This window comes from Opisthocomus hoazin, chromosome 2 (genome assembly GCF_030867145.1).
Source record: "Opisthocomus hoazin isolate bOpiHoa1 chromosome 2, bOpiHoa1.hap1, whole genome shotgun sequence".
NCBI classification, from domain to species: Eukaryota; Metazoa; Chordata; class Aves; order Opisthocomiformes; family Opisthocomidae; genus Opisthocomus; species Opisthocomus hoazin.
Window position 1 is genome coordinate 72,523,047 of NC_134415.1, and position 23,837 is coordinate 72,546,883.

A 23,837-nucleotide genomic window follows, 5' to 3' on the forward strand; every position below is an offset into this window, starting at 1 on the left:
TATAGAGGAGCAGGTATATGTGCAGCGTAATTTCACCAAGTACGGAGTTTCCTTCGTGTGTTCTTATTCCAGAAAGAAATATATTTGCCCAGGTCATCATCTTTATAAATTAAAGCGTATGATGGCAGTGAGTTTTTCTACATTGATCCAGTAAGTAGAATGGCAGTCATATATAGCAGCACAAGTACTTCTTGGGAGCAGAAGAACTGGAAAAATCTAGTTTAATGCAAAACTTTCTCATGTCGAATATCTCAGTTCTAACTATGTGACTGAGCTCATATTGCAACCTTTCCCTTCAACAGAAGGGACTAAAGGGATCTTTTCTGTATCTAGCTGCTTATGATCACAATATTCTTAATGAAAGGATATCTTGGAGAGCTTTACCACCCTATCTCATTAGGTTTTAATTAACCAGCATGATATAAAGGTCTGAGAAGGGAAAGCTTCTTATAAAGATAGCTTGTAAAACCAAGATTACAAGACTGAAAGACCAGACTACCTTTCTGCTCTCTAACGATTTAAACATTGAGGACACCACATGGAATATGACAACAATACACTTCACTGAAATACTTGTGGTAAAATTGAAACAACAGTACAGAAAACACCCTTTTTATGCAGCTACTGAGTGCAAACAGAATGGTGTTGGTTATTTAACATGCAGTGCAACCACAGAACAGCAAACCCACTTGAAATGCCATTTATTTAAATTTTTCCCAATCTGTGTGATTCCATGCACAATATTTCTTCTTCTGAACGCTTCTTGGACATGCTTTATCTGAACTAGGAGTCAACACGTGTGCGCGCGCGCACACACACACACACACACTTGTGTACACATAGCTGTGTAAATTAGGATGCGATATACAATTGTTCTCTCCTGGTGGATGGCAGAGGATCACAGTTTGTGACTATCCATCCTGGTCGTAAAGATTAAAGTGCACCACAGCAAATGTGCTTTTCAGCACTGTCTGTGCTTTAGGGAAGAGCTGCAAAGGAAGGTTCAGTTTCTTTTCTGTCTCCCACCTGCTCCAGGGGTGTCTGGGAGTATGTCACTAGTAATGAAACAAAAAATGCATTTATATGGTTTTATGGGCATGTTATATATAACTTTGCCAATTTTCATAAAAAAGAAAAGCTATTTGTTCAAAGCATCAGAGCTTATAAAGACGGTCAAATGTCAAACTAAATCAAATCTCTGTTCCATCCATGGTAGAAAAATAATATATTACCAGCAAAAGTTTCCTGAATAAAAACATGCTGCAGAGTCTCATACACATACAAAAATGTTTAAATACATAAAGAATGGCAAATGTCATGGCAAACACCCAATGTGTCTACTGTTGGCAAATATGCTTTCATGTGTTATACTAACTCCTAGTTAGAAAAAAAAAAATAAAAAGACATTGAGATCAAGCAATGATAATTTGTAACAAAAAGGAAAAACCGAGGTGTGAATGTTCCTGAAGTTTATGGCTCATGTAAAGAAAGTTTTCAGTTCATTCCCTTAAAATATCAGAGCAGGAATCACCTGAAATTTCATATAAAGTCGATTTCCCCAGAAATGCTTGCTGTCAGATTCTATATTATTAATTTTTAAAAAATTTTCTCACAGGAAAAGATCTTATTTCATATGGTTCTGGAACTACAGTTTTGAAAAACAGGAAACAAAGTTAAATAAATGGAAAATTTTATACCTTGCAAAAACACTTGCTGAGTGTCGTTAATGTCATATTGTTCCCTGATCTCATGAGAGCTGACAGATCTTCAAACGAGAGGGAAAAATAATTGCCTCAGAAAAACTAAAGTCATAATTACATTTCCTTCAGTTTCCAGGAAGCTGTCCTGAGCAACAGCAAAACAGAAAACCCCATGAAACCAATCAAAATTCTCATTTCACAGAATTAGTCCTAAAATATCTATATGAAATTGGATACTCTGAAGAGCACTTGGGAGGCACAAAACAAAAGCTGCAGCTGTTGTCATGATTAAGCTCATTGAGTCAGCCAGACTACTGTGTCCCAAACTTCTGACTTCTCATTTTTCACTATATTTCTCCTCTTTGACCTATGCTAGAGTTGCCACCCGAAGTAGGATGCCATCAAGAAAACATAATATTTATTCAGGCAATAAACTATTTAACCCCAAATTGCTCTGCAGCTGCACCACTTTTCCATATTGCTGGGAAAATCATATCCCTGGCTCATTGCTTTGACCATATCAATCTGCTCCATGGCCATTTCCAATGAATCTCACCTCTCTTATACAACGTGACTATAAAGCACCTATGAAATTTTCAATACATATATGTTATATCATAAATATATTAAAATGTGCCTTATATAACCATATTAAGTCTAGGTCCCTGAATTCAGTCAGCTTGTCTTGATGCTTTAAAGTGTACATTTCAATTGAAAGATATTGTGTATGAAATTGTGATGACATTCCATCCCTATTTTTGGTAAAAACAGAGAAATAAAAATCCTTTCTTTTTTTTTAAGAACTCAGAGCAAAACTTCATTTCAGTAACTACATTTTTCTTTCAAACATATGTAAGATGGCTCCTCAGATAGACTTAAAAACTCAGAAAAAAATGAGTATTTTATATCACATAGAACTACACACATTGCTCAATACAAACTTACTGGGAGTGGGAATATGGAACACTGATATATTTTTTAAAAAACTTAGCAATAGTAGGGTTTTTTTCATATTTCAGATCAGCCTGCCCTTTCTAATATCAATTATTTTCGTAACTCTGCATGGAGTATACCTCTTCTAGATGTCCACTGTGCGCTCAATACTAATATTGATTGTGAAATAATATTCATTGTGTATATTGCTCTTATTAATGTTATCAATCAACATGTTTAAATTCCTACTTCCAGTTGCTGTTCCTTTTTGCTTATTCAGTTCAAGGATAGCTCAAATTTAACGACAGGTTTGCTTTTAGTGAAGGTACAACATTCAGAATCACTTTGAACATGGAACTTTGGATCTTAATTATGAAGTCAAAACTGTTTAAACATTAATATTCCTCAACTGTATACCACAGCATTAATACAAATATATCCTATAATAAGCATGCAGAAAATACAATCATCAGGTACCGGTAAGTGACAAGCATGTATTTAATAGAAACTGCGTTTATCTTGTAAGCAGTCTGCTCAGATATTCTTGCAATTAGGTAATATTCCTGTGTGGATCCAAACCTGCAGAGCAGAGCCTGTCCATATGCTATTTAAAAGCATCTGCAGACATTATCTGCAGACACCAAAAGCTTATCTATTTTTCTGCTACTGTGAACGTCAGCCCTGGCTGTTACATCACGCTCAGTTTCTGAGAGACACATTCAGTCTCTCCCTCTTCCCCTTGGTGGGCCACCTACTCCTTCTCTGAGCGTGTTTTGAAGCATATCCTGGCAAGACGGAAAGCGCTGTCACAGAAACTACCATGAAAAATTTGTAAATCCCAGTCGTAGATTGCCAGAGGCTGAAGTGTTTAGGTGGATGAAGCTTTTCCAGATCTTGTTAGGGCGACTAGCTTCTGACAGGTTGCGTATTCCTGTAAAAGAGGCCAGGACCCTCTCCCATTCTCCCACAGCTGTAGAGCTGCAGCGGCTGGACTTGATGCTCTGCTTGTTCTCCAGTCTTTACAGGGAAGCAAGGCAAGGACCCTATCACAGGCATCCTGAGGCATGTACAGCTGATTCACAAGCTTCCATTTAGACAACCCTGAAGTAAAACAGCAGATATTTTAACCTGCACTGTTTATACAGTTTCCTTTTAGCACCTTATTATGAGTTAAATCCTTTGGTGTCCCTTATTAACAGCTAATCTGACCCTGTTTTCACAGTGGGAAAACCACTGGAGAGACTGATGACAACTGTAAAGGTCTTATTTCAACACGTCATAAAGTAGGGAAGGGCTCACCTGAACTGAGAGTCCAAAGGAATGTGCCACATCCAATCACTGCTAGTAACATGAAAATTATTGTCCAGGGCAACTGTATAAAACATTACAAGAAAAGAAAAAAATACTCAATGTTTTTCTTTTTCAGAACCACACAAGAAAGAAAAAGTGATGGAAACTGGTGAATATTCTCCCCTTTCTATCTTACTTTTAAACTATCCTAATGTTGTAAATTAATGCACCTCAGAAGTCTATATTTGATTTTTATTTTTTTGTTTTTACAGCAAAAACAGCAAAGAAAGAAGTGAAAGTACATGGTAAGACCTCTGAAAAACTGTAACTTTTATAGTCTCTTTTATTTGGTTGATTTTAAGCTAAAATAGGATTAGGTAAAGGGACAAAAGAAGTGAAGCCAGAGATAAAGATCTCCTGGTTTAATGAAAGGTACTTGAGCAAATGAACGGCTGTGGAGCAGACATGTAGCCATTTGGTCTTCTGGAACGGAAATCTGATCAAATGTTGCTGAGAAGAACAAAGAGGGTGAAAATTTTTTTATTTCAGTTTTTAAAAGGTTTATCTTTTCAAGGAAGGGGACCTGCTTGGAGGTTACAGGAAATGGATGGAGAGCAAAACATAAAATAGGAGCTTCATAGTGTGGAGGGGAGGAAAAACATATGTTGTTTTATTTTGGTTTTATTCTATGCACCCATGTATTTTATTGTTGTAGCTAGGTGCTCTTCTTATTCCTGACTGGAATCTACTTCTCCACTTTATCCAAATTTGGGAGAGCATAAAGATTTTCAACTCGTTTTACAGCCAGGCTTGATGACTCATTCATCAGATGACTCTAAGCAAAAAAAACCTACAGTAGACAGTCAATTTATAGAAATGTGAATCTGTCCTTTTCTATAGCATGAAAAATTGTCACAGTGCTTCAGAATGAAGGTGTGAACAATGAAGAAAATGAAATGTGGTAGTTCAATTAATTTGGATTTAGTTAATGCAGTTACGAAGAACAATAAATAAATTTAACTGAAAAAAACATATGATCGTGGAAGACTTTTGAAAGTGGATCTTCCCCTGTGTCAATACTAGAAGAGTTCTGTGCTTAGAGTTTTTAACAAACTGAAAAAAAAAAAAAAGAAAAAAATTCTTAACTTCTCGAAATTACTGAAATTGTTAAAAGGATATTTCTATCACATACCCTCCACCTATGTTTGATATGTGCCTGTTATGAAGCCTCTTTTTACTCCTTCTCTCATTTTCATTATTTGAAAACAGTGGAATTATTGAAGCTCCATATGTAACTAACCTTGTTTTCAATTGATTTTATTCTGCAGGTTAATTAGTCATCTGCCATGAGATTATCCAAACAAGCAATGTATGTGCATGTCAGTTTTTCTCTGCATAGAAAAAATGAATGCCTTTCCTGTATAGATAGGTCGCACATTGACCAAGGGAAGAGGTGTTAGGACCAGTCTTAAATTTATGCATTTGCAAAATTTGATTCTTGGAATTTTTTCTTTTATTTTATAGCATCTATGGAAACTCTGAAGTCAAAAGGTGAGTAACTTTATTTGTTTTTAAAATTGAAATGAAAGAATGCTTTTGTTTACTGTTCATGAAAAACCTTCGTGTGACAAAACTGTTAACAGGTGTGACATGTAAAATGAAGTGGGCCTTTTAAATTGTAATGGCTCATTCCTCACAGCACCTCAAAGCACCTCTAGAAGACAGGTGTCTTTTCCCCAGGTTGTCCATCAGCTAACAAACTATAATTCTCCAACTATATCAAATTCAGCTTCTAATCCTGACTTCAACCATAATGTTTTTGTGAAAGGCAGAAAGGAGAAGTAACCCACCTTCTACAGAGACATGATGCAAAGAGAGAATTTTCTCTTTTTGCCTGTCCAGCTTCAGCACAAACCCAGTGACTGAACGGTTTTCTTTACTGAGTCCAGGAGGCTTTACAGGGAGGTTCAGTGAAAAGGTTTTTGCCTTCCTTTCACACAAGAACTGCCGAGAGGAGAATGTGGGAGGGGTGGGACCATCAGTGTTTGCTCCAAATGTTGCCCTTTTCTAGAAGGCACAGGGAACTGGGTCTGGTGACAAACATCAAGGGCTTAAGTTCAAGCTGAGCCAATATTTAATTGCTCGTGTCAGCGTCTGACTTTTTACATAAATACAATGTAAGATATTAGGGCTTTGAATTTCCTGCAACTACTTTATAGATGTCAGTTGTATCCTAGACACAAATGGAAAACGGAATCGCAAGTTAAAAACTGCACTTCATTCTCAGTCCATGTTTATTCGTATCAATGACCACCTTGCTTTACAAACATTCCCTTTCAAACAAATGGGACTGCATGTATCAACTGCTCAGATTTGTGGATCGTGGTCTCTGAGGTATCCACCACAAGTCAAAGGAAGGGAAACGAGAATTTCCAGTTTTCAATATCCAGCTATTATTCAAGTGCCTTCTTATACTTTGGAGCTCATCTCTGGAACATCATTTACATCAACCAACAAATACTGACCCAAGCAGTCAGGCTGAATTGCAAGGCAGCAGAGTGCTCTTCTGGCGCAGGAGTAAGGGTTGCAGAATTGCAGCTGTGCAGATTAATATAAGGAAATCAAAGCTGATACATTAATGTCTTTACTGGATGTTTTTAAGCTCCCTGCTTCATGGGCTAAATTCATAATGCTGTCATTACTCTGCAACTAATTGTATTGAGCAAAACAGAAACCAGAGTAATTTAGGCATTTGTGCTCTTTATATTTCCACCAGACAAAACACAGAAACTAAAGGGGAAAAAAAAAGCATGTTGAGTTAAGCTTTTGCATTTTTAGCAAATTCTGAACAGCCAAAGCTGAAAATAAAGGTAGTCTTGCTTTTATGGGTGATTGAATAAAGCTTTCCGCTACTGCTTGAAGCCTCTAAGTAAATCTTTTTGATACACTATTATTACTTCTGTAATGCTATACTATGAACATGAAGTCAACATTGCAACATCTGTAAACCCATTTCTACCAAGCCTGTGTCCATCAGGGCCTGAGCGAGGTCAAGCAGTTTTTTCTTACAGAATTATGTCCCTTTTTGCAAACTTCAAGTTTTCTTTGGCCAATACTGGGAAATGCTGTCAAATATCTTTCGAAATTGTTATTCCCAACAATGATATTCACCATTTTAATAAAAAATTATTTTGTTTAGGTCACTTGTAAAGTTTACAAACAGAAGTAGCAGTGGTTTTGAAAAAACAGAGCTTTAACCTCTATGCTTTATTGCTGTGAGTAGCCTCAAATCTTTCTAGTGAATACCATGATTCATATTTATTTAGATAAGAATTAAACTTTGTGTATGTAATAGGTCTTTTTTGTGCCTCCAGTGTTTTGTAGGATGGCAGTGAACACTTCCTTATGAGTTATTGAATTAAGGGACTCTTGAAAAAAATTACAGGAAGTTCACAGTTCATTAAGAATGAACAAAAATTTTAGGTTTCTATTCTATAAAACAAGAATCATTCTGTTATTTCTGTTGCCAAAAGAGCAGTCTTACAACTGCAAATGTTGGTCTCAGCCATCTTAGTTTTACCATAGGATCTGCCTAATGTTGAACCTGAAATTATTCTCCAGCATTTAAGTAAATAACAATTTTGTTTTAATCAGTCACCTATCCCCATTAAACAGAAATAGCCGATGTTAGCACTGGAGTAATTGTTAATTTCTGAAAAATTACTTTTTAATGAATGATATAAATTTAACTTCATGTTGCTAATTTTGAAATACAACCATAGCCTGTAGTCCAGGGGAAAAATATTTATATTAAAATGTTACTGTTGTTCCTTTTGCCTCTTCGTAAGAATCACAAAGGAATGCTGTTGTTTTCTTCTAAATATATTTTTTTACCTTGACAGACGAATTCTAGTAGTCTTTAATAGCTCTATTTTTTACAAAGTCTGAACAAAACCTTTGCTTTTCAATCTGTATTTGTTTGTTCTTTATTGCTGCTCTTTAATTATTTATTTCCTATTTTTCTGTTGTTAATCCATTTAGACTTATCGACTCTCTGGGTGTGGCGTGGTTTCCAACATTCAGTAGCTGCTACAAATTTTAAAATTTTTATGCATATTCATGGAAGACAAACAGTGCTGTTCTGAAAACAAGTGAGGCTTTTAATCAAATTATCTTTGGAAAAGAAAAAAATTAATCTGCTGGCACAGAAGGAGGTCTGGGCCACTCCCACTATCTTGTACTATCAAGCTTATATGAACTATAAAGTTTTGTTTAATTTTCTTACAAAAGGTTCTGTAACACCACTATGGCAGGGATTTGCTTCTTTACTCCATGTAACAGAACAGGTCCTAAATCATAACTGGCACTTCTTGGGTTCATGATTTCTTGATATTAGTGATGTCACAATGAGGAGCTCCTGCCTCTGACCTCAGGGTTCAGTGAGGAAGTGTTTGTTGACTCCAGACTGATTTCTTTCATCTTTCCTTCACACTGAGCAAACATCTCAAAATAGCTTTAAAATCAGTGACATTTTGGAATGTATATTTCTGATGTGGAAGTTAGTTATGCAGCCTGACTCTTCTGGGATAAAAATATTCTGCCAAATTTGATTGTAGCCTACAACTATTAAGACTGCAGAAATATTTGACTGATGAATTGCTCTCCTGGCTACTTTCAGCACAAAACAGTGTCTGCTAAGCTGTCTCTCAGTTGCTTCCAAAGAGCTTATGATGGAACCAGAGAAACAATTATCATAGAAATCATCTATTTGATCTACATTATGCCAAGTTGTCAAGAATTTTGCTGAGAAATGACAAAATATATATGGGAGTCCAGACTCCATTTACTTTATATTTTCACTATAATTTACTGAAAATATTGATCCCTGAAAAATTTCTACTTTAACCTTTATGTGCATTCATTTTATTTCATCTGATTTCAGGCAGGGTTTTTTGATGGTTTTGGTCTGGTTTTCTGGGGAGTTTTTATTGTATTTTTTTTAGATATCTGATGTTTTTCTGCTGAGTAGAAAATTATAATACTTTATAATACATCCATGTTAATTAAGTCGTATGGCTGAAGGATCAGCTTGTCAAAGCAGGAACACCTGCAATAGAACCATTTTTTATAAAGAGATCATCTTTCAGGCTGCGACTCAGAAGTGGCAAGAACTTTGAAAATACTCGGTGAAAGGGTGAAATCTTGAGCTACTCAGAAAACTTGTCCCTGTTCTAACATAAATCAACCGAAACAAACCCCTCTTTAGACTTTTATTCCAAACACTGACACTATATGTGCAGACTTTCTATTTATACAGACTGTTAAAGTGACACTATTACCTTATGATGAAAGACCTCTCAGCATTATCAAAGTAGCTCTCAATTCGGTTCTCAGAAAGCAAAGGGACTCATGCAAAGTCCTGTTTGTCCTTCCAGATACTACTCTGCCACGTCCAGATAATGCTACTTGGCAGTTCCCAAAAGTCACTAAAGCTCTGATCTGCCTCAGCAAGTTCTTTGCAAACACTCACTCATAGAAGCATTCTAGCATTACTGAATGCACTGATAGCCAGAATACTATTAATATTGCTAGTTATTATTTTTAAATAGCAGCCTCAACACTTCTCAAGCATGGCTGGTTCCTTCATCATAACTGCATTCATGATCTGTCACCACCACATGAATCTGATTGCTCTAAATACCTGATATTCTCAGACAGTTTATTGCTTTTCTAGCCTGCAGTTCATCCAGAAAATACTTTTCTTTTTTATTCTATCAGTATTTTGGCTTTCAGGAACTGAACAAACCAAAACTGCTTTAGATTGAGCTAAAAAGGATAAACATACCTTGGAGAAAACAATACTTCTCAATAGTTCATTCACTCTTATCATAGCTGCTTTTGCAACTTTAGATGTTAAAACCACATTTTGGAATGAATATGGGACTGGTTTCTGGTGCCCCTTTTCATATATTTTTTCCATGTTAAAAGAAGCTTATTCTTTAATATGCTGACCACTTCAGTAAGATTTCTAGAAGGACAGTGATACTGCTTTGCTCAGTGAGAGGGCTGAATGCCCAGATTCATCTAGGCATGCAGGTGTCTAGCTTATTGCTGATATAAGTAGCGCTTCTGATTTGGGCTGAAGTAGCATGGATGTTAATAGCAGAGATCTACAACAAATATTAAGAGACTTTGCTCTTCTTTGGCTTTCTCTGGGTCCAGTAATGCCAATACAAAGTTAGGTACTTGTATAGAAATGGCGCACTCACATTTTTTTTCTGTGGATCCAGTCAGTCATCCTTTCAGTCTAGACCTGATATTCAGGGAAACTGAAGATTATCTTCAATAAAATAAGTTACCTGAGGTAACTGAGGTGCAGAGGTGCAATATTTCACCGTTTTCATGGATCTTGTTGACAAACACCCGCTCTCTCTGGTGCATCCTAGGATAAACAAAGCAAGAGGCAAGGCGGTGACTGATGTGTGTGAGTCAGTCCATCCCACTCAGCCTGAAGCAGTTCATCAGTCCATACCAGACATTTCATTGAATCTCAGGAAAGGTTTCCTGCTAGGAACAGAAGATCCTTCTTTTGGCCTCCAGCCCATGTGCAGACATTGCAGACTGGCCACAGCTTACTAACTGAGCTGGCCTGCTTGGGCCATCATGTCCAGCAGATCAGAAGGTTTCCTTGCTGCCTGGGCTGCAAGCCTAGCCCCAGCAGGACCACAAAGAGATCCCTCCAAGAGCAGCGAGCACAGCTGGAGGCACTCTGAAGGTCCTTTGATTTCCCTGATTTTCTCAGCATAAACAATGATAACAGAACCTGACCCTCAGTATTTACCTTGCCTCTAAAAGGGAAGCCCTTAATTTAAAACTGTGATTTGCTGCAATAAAACATTGTGTTGAAAATATTTATGTGCTTGACAGGTTGAAGTAACAAGCGGAGGGGATATTATGTGCTGATAACTCTGTAGCTGCAAAGACATTTCTATACTTATCAGTCATTTGATGTAAATTAATTTTTACTGTCCACTTTGCGTCCTGCCATTTTTGCTTATTATTTATTCTTTGCACTACTTTTAAACAAGGCAATGACAGCGAAGTTTATTCTCTTAATGCCACTTTTTTTGTCTCAACACTGTAAGAGGATACCTTTTTAAATTAAAGCAATGCTTCTCATTCAGCATAATAGTTTTAAATCATGACCAAAAAAGCACGATTTTACAAAAATGAAGTGTTGGCAGTGCCTTTTACACCTAAATAAATATATTTACATATTTGCAAAACTTCACCCTGAACAAATCAATTCTATGAGAAAACAATATATGTTGTCCTAAATATACTCGGTAATCTACAGGAAATCTTTTACATTGCCAAATGTGCCATGTAAATTGCCAGAAACTACAAAACACACCCATATTTATGTAAGTTTTGTAAGAAAGCAAAGTCTGAAGGGATTCCTTCCTGCAGCTCCTCCTCTTAGATCATTTAATCCTTAGTGCGGAGCCATGAAAAAATAATCTCTGTCCCTTGTCTCAAGCTATGCAAATCTATTTAGGGACTGTGCAAGCTAAAGTTTGTGAATAATTAGTTGGATATGTCTAGACACCCTGACCTAGGCTGTTACAACTGCTTCCCCTGGCATCAGTAAATGTCTAGCAGCCCCGCTGCACAAGTGGTTCGGCTCATTCTTCTCTCTTGCACGCAGAAATCGCAGTATTCACAAGGACTAAGTTAGGTGTCTGTAATACACAGTCTGACTGACTCACTGTCCTCAGTGAGACTTACTACAGGGGAAAACTTAAGAATGTGTGGAATTTTGCTGCATCAGGGATGCAGAGTGGAGGTTTCCGCTGGTGCAAACAGAAAACCACGCTCGTGTGTAGAACCTTCACATGACTGGACAAGATAGAGACCTGCTTGCCTTTCTCTCTCCTCTGTCATGTGTTATGCACTGCAGTTTAGTCGCTGTTCCACCTGAGATCAAGAAGACAAGGCTGCTATTTATTTTCTGCAAGAAAAAAATTCCCTGTTTGCTTTTTCTCTTTTCTTTTTAAGATAGGTAAAAAAAACTTCTTCTGCAGTCACATATCAGGGGGTAAAGGGTATTTCATGGTTGCAAATCTTTGAAATCATTTGCCTTAAAGTAATCTGTAAGCATTTAAGAAAACTGCCTGTTCGAGCAACCCTTCTGGCTAGAATTCTTACTTAAACCTTATCTTTGTTTTGCAGCAGTACCTGAAAAGAAAGAAGAAAAAGCAACAAAGGCAGCAGAGCAAGGTAAAAATAAAAATAAAAAAAAAAAAGCATGTTGGCTTTATCTGTGTTAAAAGACAACAGCACAGAAACAAAAACCTCAGGCAGCTGGATGACAGCAACTTTTAAATCCATTGCTCTTCTAGTATTTGCCAGGGCTCTGCTGTGTTTCTCAGAGCAACAGGGAATTTCCACCAGGAAACTGGCTTTGTCCTACTTTCACAAAACTGTAACACCCACAAAAACCTTCAGGTGAACAGGCTGCCTGCTTCAGCTTAAAGGTCCTGTGCTGGGACTTTGTATTCACAGATCTCGCGAGAGGCTTCCTGCACCTGTAGCCTGGGCAGGGATTGGCCTTTACTATTTAGTCTTAGAGAGTGACTTGCAATGACATAAAGGGGCAGAGGTTCCCTAAAGTCAGCTGAGCTGTCTTTCTTATCCCAGACAAAACATTATTCCCATGAAGAGCCACAAAGGTCCACTGCAGAGAGACTCAAAAGCTTTTGAGAGCAGAACTTGTAGAGGTTTTTAGCAAAAAGCTTAGGATTTGTATGGATGAGGCATGAATGGGAATCTCTGGGAGTGGGAACATCAGAAGAAGAAAAGAAACAAGAATTGCACATGTTGATGGTACATAGTTCAGCAGGTCACAAAGTCCCAAGCCAACCAGAGCAGGAACACCAAGGGACAGTCTATACCCAGGCTAATACAAAACTCAAGCCACTGAGTGATGATGGTGAACATAAAAAGAAAAGGATTGGAGCCTTAAAGCGTCCAGATAAAGATGTGACTTTTCCAATTATATACACTTATTTTTATTATTATTGTTACTTTCATCTTGATATCCTGCATATCTGCCTCTTGTACACCTGTTTGAGGCAATCCAGACTTTTTTTAGGTTAGTACGGTAAGGAGCAAATTAGTAAAACACTGAAATAAAGACCGAAAGCTTATTAGCCCTGGCTTCCTTTGTATGATACACATCCTAATCTATTGTGGTTTTTTTACTGCCTACCAAGGTGATTTTTGTATTTACTCATGCTTGAATAGGCAATTAGAGCCCTGATGATGAATTTGGCATTTTCAGTCTTATCATATTGGAGTTTTTCCAAACTTGACAGTAACCTTTAAAATAAAGTATACGACATATTTACTAATGCAGCTTTGGTAAACTGAGCTGTTATCCCTTGCTTTCCTCCAGTTTCTCAGCTTCAGCTTTACCCAGCATAACTCAAGTCTGAGCAGGCACCCGGCAGCAGCTGTCAGCTGCTTGTTAGTTGTCATGGAAAATGTATAATTAGGTGGGCCTTGGCCTAGATTTCAGTCATCGTTAGTCTGGCTATCTTCACACGATATTCCATTGCCGTACAAGTGCTTCCCCAGCCATCTGCACTACTTCCTCTCTGTCTGACTGTCTCGTGCAGCAGTGAGGTGGTGCTTGCTGTAAGGTTTGTCCTTTCTGCAATGTGCCACCATTAGCTGAGACTTCATCCGCCAGATATTTTAACCATGCCATAAAGAGCACAGACTGAGCAGTGCAAACCATAGTTTCACATGGCTGGCATTGAGCAGGGATTTCTAAACTGTCAGTTGTGATACCCATGGAGCTCAACAGGGGAACAAAGTATTTCCCGCGACAGCAGTCAGCACCAGCAGCACTGTCTCCCCATGCTAGCAGCCATCTTGTTCCTGCAAGTCAAAGGAATAATAGCAACGTGTAATGTCAATTGCAACTATTTCTGCAGCTACTTCTAAACCCTGGCAGCAACTCAGTTCCTCTGCTGCACAGAAGTGAACATAAACACTTGTAGACAGCAATTGCTTCTGCTTCTCATTTCTGCACCCTATGTGTACAGAGCTACTGACAACACATTGATCACTCAAAGACAAATGGGCCAAGAAAACTTTCAAGAAGTTATTTTTAATGTTAACAAGTACTCATATTTCTCATGGAAGAGTAAAATATAAGGTGATGGAAACAGCTTTGAGTTATGTTTTGAGTGAAAATTGTACCTAATTCACTGATTATGGGTATCTGGAAGATCCGAGGAAAGATGAGGACTCTTTTTCTTAGTCAGGGAAGTATGAATACACCAAGAAATAGTTTTTAAACTGAAAGGGATTTTTGAGCCTTTTAGACTGAGGAATGAAATAATTAGCTCTGCTAGCTATAGTACAGCAGGACACACGTCAAAAAGTAGAGGGGTTCAGACCTGGTCAAAATTAGGATTTGCAATTTAAGAAAAACACTAGATATAAGGAGACTTGCAGGAAAATCTGGACTGTTGTTAGTTCTATTTGTTTAGCAAGCAGGACATTGTTTCAAACCTGAAGATTTTAGTGATCAAACATGCTATTGCAGCTTTGACCTCCAATCCCTATGGTCTGGAAATGGGCTAAAAGGTTGTAGCAACATTTCAGTTCACTGGTCTTCTATTACTAGTAGAGCAAAGTTGCATGTAACATTTTTAACTGTTGAAAGGAAGAAAGCAGACAACTGCCAGAAGTGTCTAGAAAAAGACAGCTCTTTAACTCTCTGCCCTATTTTTTTTTAAAATTACACGAACAAGTGTCAGATTGTTGCCATAGAGCTACTGTCTGTTATTAAGGAAACTGAGAATTAATGCTTAAAAGAAATGAGGAAAAGGCAAAGATTTTTTCTTGTGATATCCAGCAGTACTAAGAAAGTAGTTAATCACCATCAATTAAAGCAAATCATATGAGACTGGTTTTTTTCTGCTTTTGTTGCATGTCTTCAAGATACTAGGTGGGAACCATGAACTTCTTTCACATAGACTGTTGAGCAACAGTGGAGGGCCAATCACTTTCGAGATATATTTAAGCACTTATGGGCAACATATATTTAAATACATTTTCATTACCTATATTAAAAATAATTTCCTATAAGAACATATATTCTAATATTTCCTTTTTCTTTCCTCTTTTGACTTTTCTTCTCTTCTCTTCTCTTTCCTCAGATAAACCGAAGACGAAACAAGGAAGTAAGCTGCAGTTTTACATATTTTTTCTCCCTGTAACTGATAAAGCAATGTCAGATCTATAAATGAAACAAAATGTATAAAGGTTCCTGCTGCTAGTCAGAATTGCAGATTATGGTTGATTAGACAGACTAGAACTGATACAGCAAAGCTGATAATAGTAAAAACGGGTAGGTTGAGAAATGCTATTCTGTTTAAGCCAAAGAAGTTTCGTCCCAATACTCTGTATTCTTTCTTGACAAAAGGAAGACACTTGTGCAATGCCAGCACAAAAAAAAAATCTATTTATAAAATTTATATTCATTATTTTACACACAAAATTCTTCTCTCCACACCTGCTAGGCTCACTACAGGTCTCAGTTATGTATTTGGATGTCAGTATGAGCTTAACACTGCAAACCAATGCAGAGCAAGTAACATAAGGCTCTTGTCATGGGATTTGTGCTACAGGTTGTCATTTTGCCAAGTTATGGCAGACTGTCTAACAGACCGCAGTTAAGTTCAGTCCTACAGAAAATGGTCAGTGTTTATTTACACTTTAAATTTCGCATTTCCTTTTCCAGTATTGGATTATTTTTTAAATTCTTCGGTAGCACATGCCACAGGATCCTAACATCCCTTTTTTCTCCTGAAGAAGACAACTATCTCTGAAGCACCTTTCCAAAGGTTTCTGTGTTTGGGGATCACATAGGACTTCAAGATTTTCAGCAATGACTTAATCTTTCAGTTCAGAATTGTTTAATGTTCTTGTTTTGAAAATGCATAACTGAGATAACATTTTCTGCAACAGTTTGGCTAATCATATTCTTAATAATGGAGATGAATAACAGCTTTAAGTTCTTACAGGCAGGGTCCTGAAAATAAAGGATTTATATAGTGCATGAAATCATTTATTTTGGGAAAGGTATAATAGTGTAATATTTAGATGTATTACTTGTATTCTTGTATTAATCATGAAATCTTTATTTGAATTGTGAATGACAAAAAAAAAAAGCCCGTGTCTTCCACTCTTCTTTTTCTACCGACCTTTGCACCAAACATGGAATCTTTCTTGGGAATTTTTCGTAACTCATGAACACAGAAAGACAAGTTTTTTAGTCTTGTCACTGAATTTTATTTCTGTTACCACAGATTTCTGTCACTAACTTAATATTTAAAAATTTATGTTGACTTTTTATTAGGTCTATTAGAGATACTTAGTTCCACTATATATGCTTCATAGACATCTGCCATAAATTGTTTTCATACTTTAAAAATTAGTGACTGAATCATAAAATTGTGTGTACAAAACCTGAAGGTAGAAGCAGGAGAGCAGGGGTAGCTTCTGAAGCAGACATCTGAGATTTAGTAAGGATGGAAAGCATCAGATTTATTACAATAAAATTATACTTTTGACCTTGTTCAACAAAATCCTTTTCAAGTCTTCTCCTTTAAAAATTATATTGCTTGGAAGTGTTGCCTTTTTAGAAACACAGTGAAGAAGGAGAAAAATAATGAAACATTTATCCTTTGACGTCAGCCCCAACAGAACAGGAGTTTCAATGTCAACGGTAAATTAAGTTTTTCCACCTGATATTTACTTCTACCATAAACAAAAATTTATTATTTCTGGACTCCTTTAGTTCAGATTCCCCATGAACTCAGTTTGTCTTACACAGAGCTGAATGCTAAATCGTGAACAAGAAGCCTTATTAATACCGTGATAAATTGATACGGGACATATTGCATGCTTTTATAACAAAAGCAACAGTTTGTGAATTGTGTGTGCATAAGGCAGTAAACAATTATCACTGCAGCTACTCACTGTAGGTACTTCAAGTTTCATATCTATCTGCTAAACACAACCTCCTTCTCGTTAAGTCTTGACCTCTTATCCTATGTGTAGAAACCAAGAGAGTCTTCTAACAAAGTTCTTTAAGCTCTTCTGGCACTGAATGGCTGTCAAGTTTCTCAATAGAAAGAATTTTTTTGCTTCATATCTGATGGGGAACATAGTATTTATTTTTCCAGAAAATACCTGTTAATTAATATTTTTCAGATAACATGTATAAACCAGCATAATCATCAGTCAGATCGTTGAAACGCTCACTTAACACTCAAGAATTCAAAATCCAAGTCTCTGTTCTTTGAGACTAGCATGTTTTGGGACAGTCTCATCTGTCCTTTTAATTTTGGTGGGAAAAGCTTTGAAAACCTTGGTTTCATCAGCCCTGAATGGTGTTCTAGCATTTTGTCTGAAACAGAACTCTTGTTTTCTGTCTAGTTATTTCTTGTGCATTTTACAGGGGACTGCCCTTCCAGTATCCATCAAGTATAGTGTGACCTAGTCATCTTCACTACTTGTCTGTAGGCAGAATACAAAGAACTCTTTGTCCTCCTACTGGTCACTATTGTGTTGCTTGCTCAATTTGATACGCATCTAACCCTTAGAAAAGAACTATTTTCATAGGGAGACCCTTGGGCTTGCTCAGCAAGAATGGACAATCCCAGATGAGGGACGTAGGCCACAGCCAGCTCTGAAGAGTCAAAATTGGCAAAGGGTCAGTTTTGTCCTTTCTGGTTAAGAAAATTGAAAAATAATCCTGTTCCATATTAACTGGAAGCTTGCAAATTTTATAGGTTTCACAGTTAAATTGATAGAACACATTTTATGGACTGAACTCTCTGAACGGAAACAACTGAATTTTGTACAACTCTTTCAATTGCTTCATTTTTCATTATTTCATCCAATATACTGTTACAGCCTCTCAAATGACCTAGATGTTTCATTCTCTCTTACATTTAAATCTTACATTTTCACTCAGTTATGGCTTCTGACTGTCACTTTATCGGTGTGAATACTTCTTTTACAGATCCTGGAAAAGAGAAAGAACTGAAATCTCCAGCTGCTGTGAAAGATAAAGGTAACACAGCAAGATGAATTTGTATAAAACCCTAAGATCTATGTGCATCAAGAAAAAAAACTTGCAATCCATTGGCCATTTTGTTTTTACAGTATAGTTTAGTTAGGAATTTATGAGCATAATATTATTTCAGTAAATTAATGATAGAACTAAATTGGCATTACCTGGAGGAGAAGTGCAGATAGAGCCTTGGTAATATGAAGCATCTGTATGAAAACTTAGAATTCCAAACTCAGAACTTTGGAACACTTGTTAATGTTTGTTATTACATGTTGCAAAGTGAAAGAAGTTTTGAGTGATCTTTGTTCTTTCATCATACTTACGAAAAGTTTGTGGTTTCACTTCATGAGCATGTTAAAACTGATGAAAAAGAGTCTTGTACTGTACATTTAATTTGTATTATGGCTCAGTTAGAAACTGCCAATTATTCAATCAATCATTATGCCAGACGTATTACGTGTTAACCTTTTGTCACTCTAGCTTGAAGAGTAATAAATTATTTTTACAGAACATGCTAAAGAAAAGGAAGGAAATAATCCTACATCTTCAAAAGATAAAGGTAAGAGTGAGAGTACACAGAATATAGACCTCATTGAAAACCACATAAAGTAGAATGAAGATATTAATTTAAAAATAATTGTTATAAATATTTCCCATTATAAATCTTAACCAATCAACATTTAATTGGTTAAAATATTCTACAGGATTTATAGCATGTAAAAATGGAAAAAAATTACATAAGTAGAATATAGCGAGCCAATTAACATTCAGAAGTCTCAAAATTAATTAAATGTATATCACAAAACCACTCTGAGTAATAATTAAGAACTTTCCAAAGAACTTGCTCTTCTGAACAATGCAAAGTGTTTAATAGGAGCCAGCTAACAAAGACTGAACTGCATGCTTGCATAAATCTATGGATAAAATATGAAAATCATAAAGTTTACGAGCAGATGAGCAAGTGGCATGCTTTCTGGACTCTGTGAAAGTTGTAGCTAAAACCCCATAGCCTTATCCAGTCAGCCACCTGCAACATGAAAGTTGGTCTGAATCTTTCTTTTGTTCCGTATTTTCAGTCAAACAGTTCCCATGTCTTTTTTAATTTAGTCAGGGTAGATGGTTAGCTCAGTTGAATTTCCTTTCATCTATTATTTTGCTGGGTGCTTTTAACCCATCTTATTGCTTCCTTCCTTTCTAGAGACAGCTGTATTTGAAAGGAGAAGTGATTTATGGAGAAGTCTTATTTGACACGTTCTTTAGGTTCTTCAGGGTAAAAAGATCTCCCATATAGATAGATATATTGATATTTGTTCTAAATTATAGTCTTTATATGCTCTTTCAAACAAAGAACTGAATGAGGAGTTTAGTTCAAACACTATGGAAAGATGAAAAATTCTAAAACAAAAAGAGGAATAAGCTTATTGCTAGACATATCTTCAAAATCCTGGAAATGGTGTTCATTCTCTCACTCTTGTTTAATTGGAAGATCACTAGTTAATAACTTCTTTATACACAAATTAAAATTAAATTGTAATAATCTGAATATCCTGTGGTTCATGTATTGTTCTTCTATGTGTATTCTACTCCAAATATACACATGCCCGATTTACAGGAGTTTAGTTATCTGGACCAGAACTGTATATCCAAACTCTCCTGGGGTCCTGTGGCCCTCTCCACAGACTGCCTATAGCCTGTTGTTCCCTGATGGGGTTGTGCTGAAAAACCAGAAGAGCACTTGGGTGACAACTCTGCCCCCTCCTCTTCTGCATGGAGCAGGTATGTTCAGCCTGCTGCTCCTTTCAAAGGATTATTGGGAGGTGGAAAAAAAAAAAAAAAAAGTAAGAAAGAGAGTGGAGACCCGAAATGTTTTTCTTCTTTGGCAAGAGTTTCTTCAGAACCAGTGGAAAGGGGTTTGCCATCCCTGAACAAGATTCTATAGTATGTCCTTTGTCAAGTGCTCCGACGGTGCTGCTTTTAATCTCCTGTACTCATGCTCGATACGTCAGCAACTTCAATCGCCAAGTTACTAACAGATCCTTCTAACATGACAGAGGAGTTTAGACCTCCTCCACTCAGCTTCCAGAAAGAAGCAGGCAGGAGTTTACTCTAAATATCAAGTGCAAGCCATGTTATATCAGATTTCCTACATTTAAGAAAAACAAGGCAAAAATCTCTGTAAAAATTCCAACGTATTATTCAGAGTGTTATCAACTAGAGCTTCACACCACTTTCTTTACCCCATGTAAAACAGTCATGTATGCCCAATGCATTTCTGCTGCCAACAGCAAGATCTCAACCTGCTACTCAATGCTGAATGCAGCTGCAAACACACCACAGGCTCCTGAGCCCCTGCAGCAACACTGGTGTCCAGCCCAGCCAGGCCCTGCCCCTCAGATCCTGGGGGCACTTGCTGATGTAGCTGTCACAGTTTCCCATGACAGGAGTCAAACTTGCACAGTTCAGTGTCTGTGCCTAAAAATGTGAGCGTTGTTATAGCTATGTTCAAAACACTGGTAGCAAAGACTCTGTAGGAAGAACTTCTAAAGCTGTGTGGGAGAAACTGTTAGAAACCTTAGTGCCTTTCTGGGCTATGTGCTTTCCCTATTGCATTCTGGATTACTCTGCTACATAAGCACATACTAGCACTATAAATCCCCTCTTTCAGTCACCCTATTTGCCCAAACTGTAGCTCCTAAATTAATCAAAGCCTTATTTGCATGACACTCTTTCCTCTCTCCATCACCTCTTCAGGCCTCCTCAGCGAGCCTCTGTAATGGTTGACCAAGTTGTTGAGGCCTTCTTTCCACTCTTTGCAACTTGATGTCGTACAATCTATTTTTTAAAGTGAATGTTTCTGGCAAATAAACATACACTGAAGGACACAGGAAAGTAAGGATATTTAAGACTGCATACACGTGCTAATTATGTATCTTGGGAGTTTGTTACTATTCATGTAAAACCTAATAAAGGAACATTTATAGATGAAGTGTTCAATACTTGTGATGTTTGCCTGGCACCCGGCAATAAAAAAGGCATCATCATACCTCATTCTGTTTGAAGGATGGGCTAAGTTTGGAGGAACAAAAATGATGTCCAGACCAAAAACCTTATCATAAAGCAGGCTATTTTTCATAAACTGATGCAAAGTCTTTTTATTTAAAGCAGAGACAGGAAAAATAAATCCCTGAATTTGGTGTTAATACTCTACAGATCACAACCTCACAATGTTACCTTATCTATTTTATGAAGTGAATAAAATGTCTTCAATCTTAGAGTCTAATTTTATTGGCAGTAATTAAGGAGAACACTGGAAAAATATACTTTCCATTGTCTTGTGATAAAGGACATCTCAAGACTCCTTCTGATTTTATAACTAGCTTTTCAGCTTTTTCTTGAACTAAAGAAGAGTCACACTTACAATAATGAATACAAAAGCTGATTTTCTGTTGGCATAAGCATATACAAATACTGTGAGGCCAATGAATCTTTAAGGTATAATTTGCCATGTGGTTTTTTGGTAGCTATCTTACCCAGCTAATCAGAGTAGAAGATCATTCATCCAGAGTCTTTAACAGTGGCAATAAAAGCTCATGATATATCATGTATAACTACTCACTGTATTTTTCTAAAAAATTTGCTACAATCGCATTATGCTGAGTTATTAAATTGACAGCATTTATGCTGTTTAGGTAATGTAAATTCACTCTCTTCACTCTCACCCTGTGTCCTATGATTTGTTTTTCAAACAAATGCTCCTTTTCTCCCTCTTGTTTGTTTTTGCCATGTTCTGGGATATCTTTGCATCTTTTCTGATGTCAGTTATGTGTGGATAATAAGCCTATTTATACTTATGCACATATTAGTAGCGGAAATAAGTCAGCAGTGTGTATTTCTTTCTTGCCATATACATAATGGCACATTGTCATTAAAGAAACAAATCCACTGATTTGCACTTGCTATGCAATGTTTATGCTTCCTTCAAAGTAAAATGAAATAACATCTTGTCTGTAGCATTTTTATATTAACTTATAATATGCTTTTCATGTCTTTAAAAGTAGATAGTTATTTTGTGAGACTCTCCTACAGAAAAAGTGTATCTGCTCAGTTGATACTTCCTCCTATTTCCAGCTACTTATTTGTTGTTGTCATTTGCATGAGAACTAGATCTTTACTCTGAAGAGTTCATATACTGGTGCTGCTGCATCTTTCTATACCATCTCCCTAACGTGACCCATCTTCACCTCTGGGGTAGGATGCACGAGGAAACCAGCAAGGTGAATGTTGGCTTTAAGACAACCTCATGTTTTTGCCTTTCTGGGACCAGCAGGAAAGTGGTCAGTCGAGAGCTGAATTTTGAGAAGTCTTCAGTGAGTCAGTCAGTGCACCATGGAAAGTGTCCTGCATAGATAACTGCATCCAAAAGTTGTCAGAGTCAAAACTGCTGAACCTGATTTAGGAGCTACAAATCATAAGAAATCTCAGGAAGACCTGTTACATAGATAACAAAAAAAGCCCTCATGGGCATATGCTACCAAATCAACAAGGCCAAAGGCAATGGTTTGCGCCTGTGGCTGGAACAGTGGCTGCTGATCTTTGACATCACGAAAGTGCACACAGTAAAATGGTCAAGTTGGGTAGCTGATGTCTCAAGGCTTCCTATACAGTCAACTCACAGGCTCCTTCAAAGGGTTTCAGTCTGCACACTGGAAGTTTCCTCTCAATCCACTGAAGGAGTCCACGTGCTGCTGTGAAGACCAGGCTCCAAATAAGTACCTATCCCTGCATGGTGTGATTTCTCCAACAGTTTCAGCCACTCTGGAAGTGAACTTTTTCTGTTACCACTCATACTTAAAGCCAGATGGATAAGTGGGATCGCTTCCTGGTATCATGGCAGCCCGGAGGATGATCAGAGTTAAACTTTATTTGGAAAGGATCTTCTTTTAGCTTTATCTGTTTTACTGAAGATTTTGTTAACTTTCATTTGGAATAAATGGCATGTTTCTTCTAGATACTTAGGTGCTAGATCCTGTCACATGGATTGCATTTGGCTCTACTCAGCATCCTGCAAGCTGTGATATTCTCCCACTCAAACCACAGACGTTCACAAGCCTGTGAAATTACTTCCTCACTTTGAAAAAACAATTTCCTCCTAGTATTCCCTGATACATACGCTTATGAGGTCAAGAGGTTATTGCTTAAAAAAAATTTAAATATTCATTGTTTATACAACATAATGTATGGTTTTCCTGTGCTTGCTGACCCTGAAAGCATGTTCCCTGAAGGACTGAGGCAAAAAATTAGGCTTCAGCCCACCACAGAAAACAGAATAATCCTTTCTGCCTTCATGAAATTTTGGATCAGGCCCTAATCCTGTGTCATTACTTCCATTTTCCCCTTCTCCTTTCTGATTTCTCGCTTCTGTGAGTTCTTTACAAACAGAACGATATATAGTACCATCTGCTCCTGCATTTCCTATACTAACATCATTGCACCTTGAAAATATAAGGAGGTCACTAGAGAGGATGTAAAGACAGGTCAAGGTTGCATACATTTATGCTCACAATTTTAGTCTTAATTTTTAAATATTTGTTGGTTTTTCTTTTAAGTCTAGAAGGGCGGTCCTATCTTCCAGGTCTCAAAATCTTAATTATCTCCCTACAGATTCTCTGAAAGGAAGAAATCCCAAGAATCCAGAGGGGTCAAAGGAAAAAGGTAAGTGAAGAAGTTAAGAAATTCAGAACCGAATATCAGAACAC

At 37.1% G+C, this 23,837-nt stretch overlaps 1 protein-coding gene across 19 annotated transcripts in view; it reads left to right on the top strand.

Annotated features, from left to right (window-relative positions):
- Positions 1 to 23,837, top strand: part of TRDN (triadin) — a 255,762-nt gene that overhangs the window by 156,355 nt on the left and 75,570 nt on the right. For 17 of the 19 annotated variants that reach the window (XM_075414134.1, XM_075414122.1, XM_075414125.1 and 14 more), the window contains 8 exons: positions 4,060 to 4,092; positions 4,196 to 4,228; positions 5,448 to 5,474; positions 12,156 to 12,203; positions 15,158 to 15,181; positions 18,031 to 18,081; positions 18,590 to 18,640; positions 23,743 to 23,793. In XM_075414134.1, coding sequence (XP_075270249.1) covers positions 4,060 to 4,092; positions 4,196 to 4,228; positions 5,448 to 5,474; positions 12,156 to 12,203; positions 15,158 to 15,181; positions 18,031 to 18,081; positions 18,590 to 18,640; positions 23,743 to 23,793 — 318 coding nt within the window. The remainder of the gene's footprint in view (positions 1 to 4,059; positions 4,093 to 4,195; positions 4,229 to 5,447; positions 5,475 to 12,155; positions 12,204 to 15,157; positions 15,182 to 18,030; positions 18,082 to 18,589; positions 18,641 to 23,742; positions 23,794 to 23,837) is intronic. The other 2 variants (XM_075414123.1, XM_075414128.1) reach the window with 2 other exon arrangements.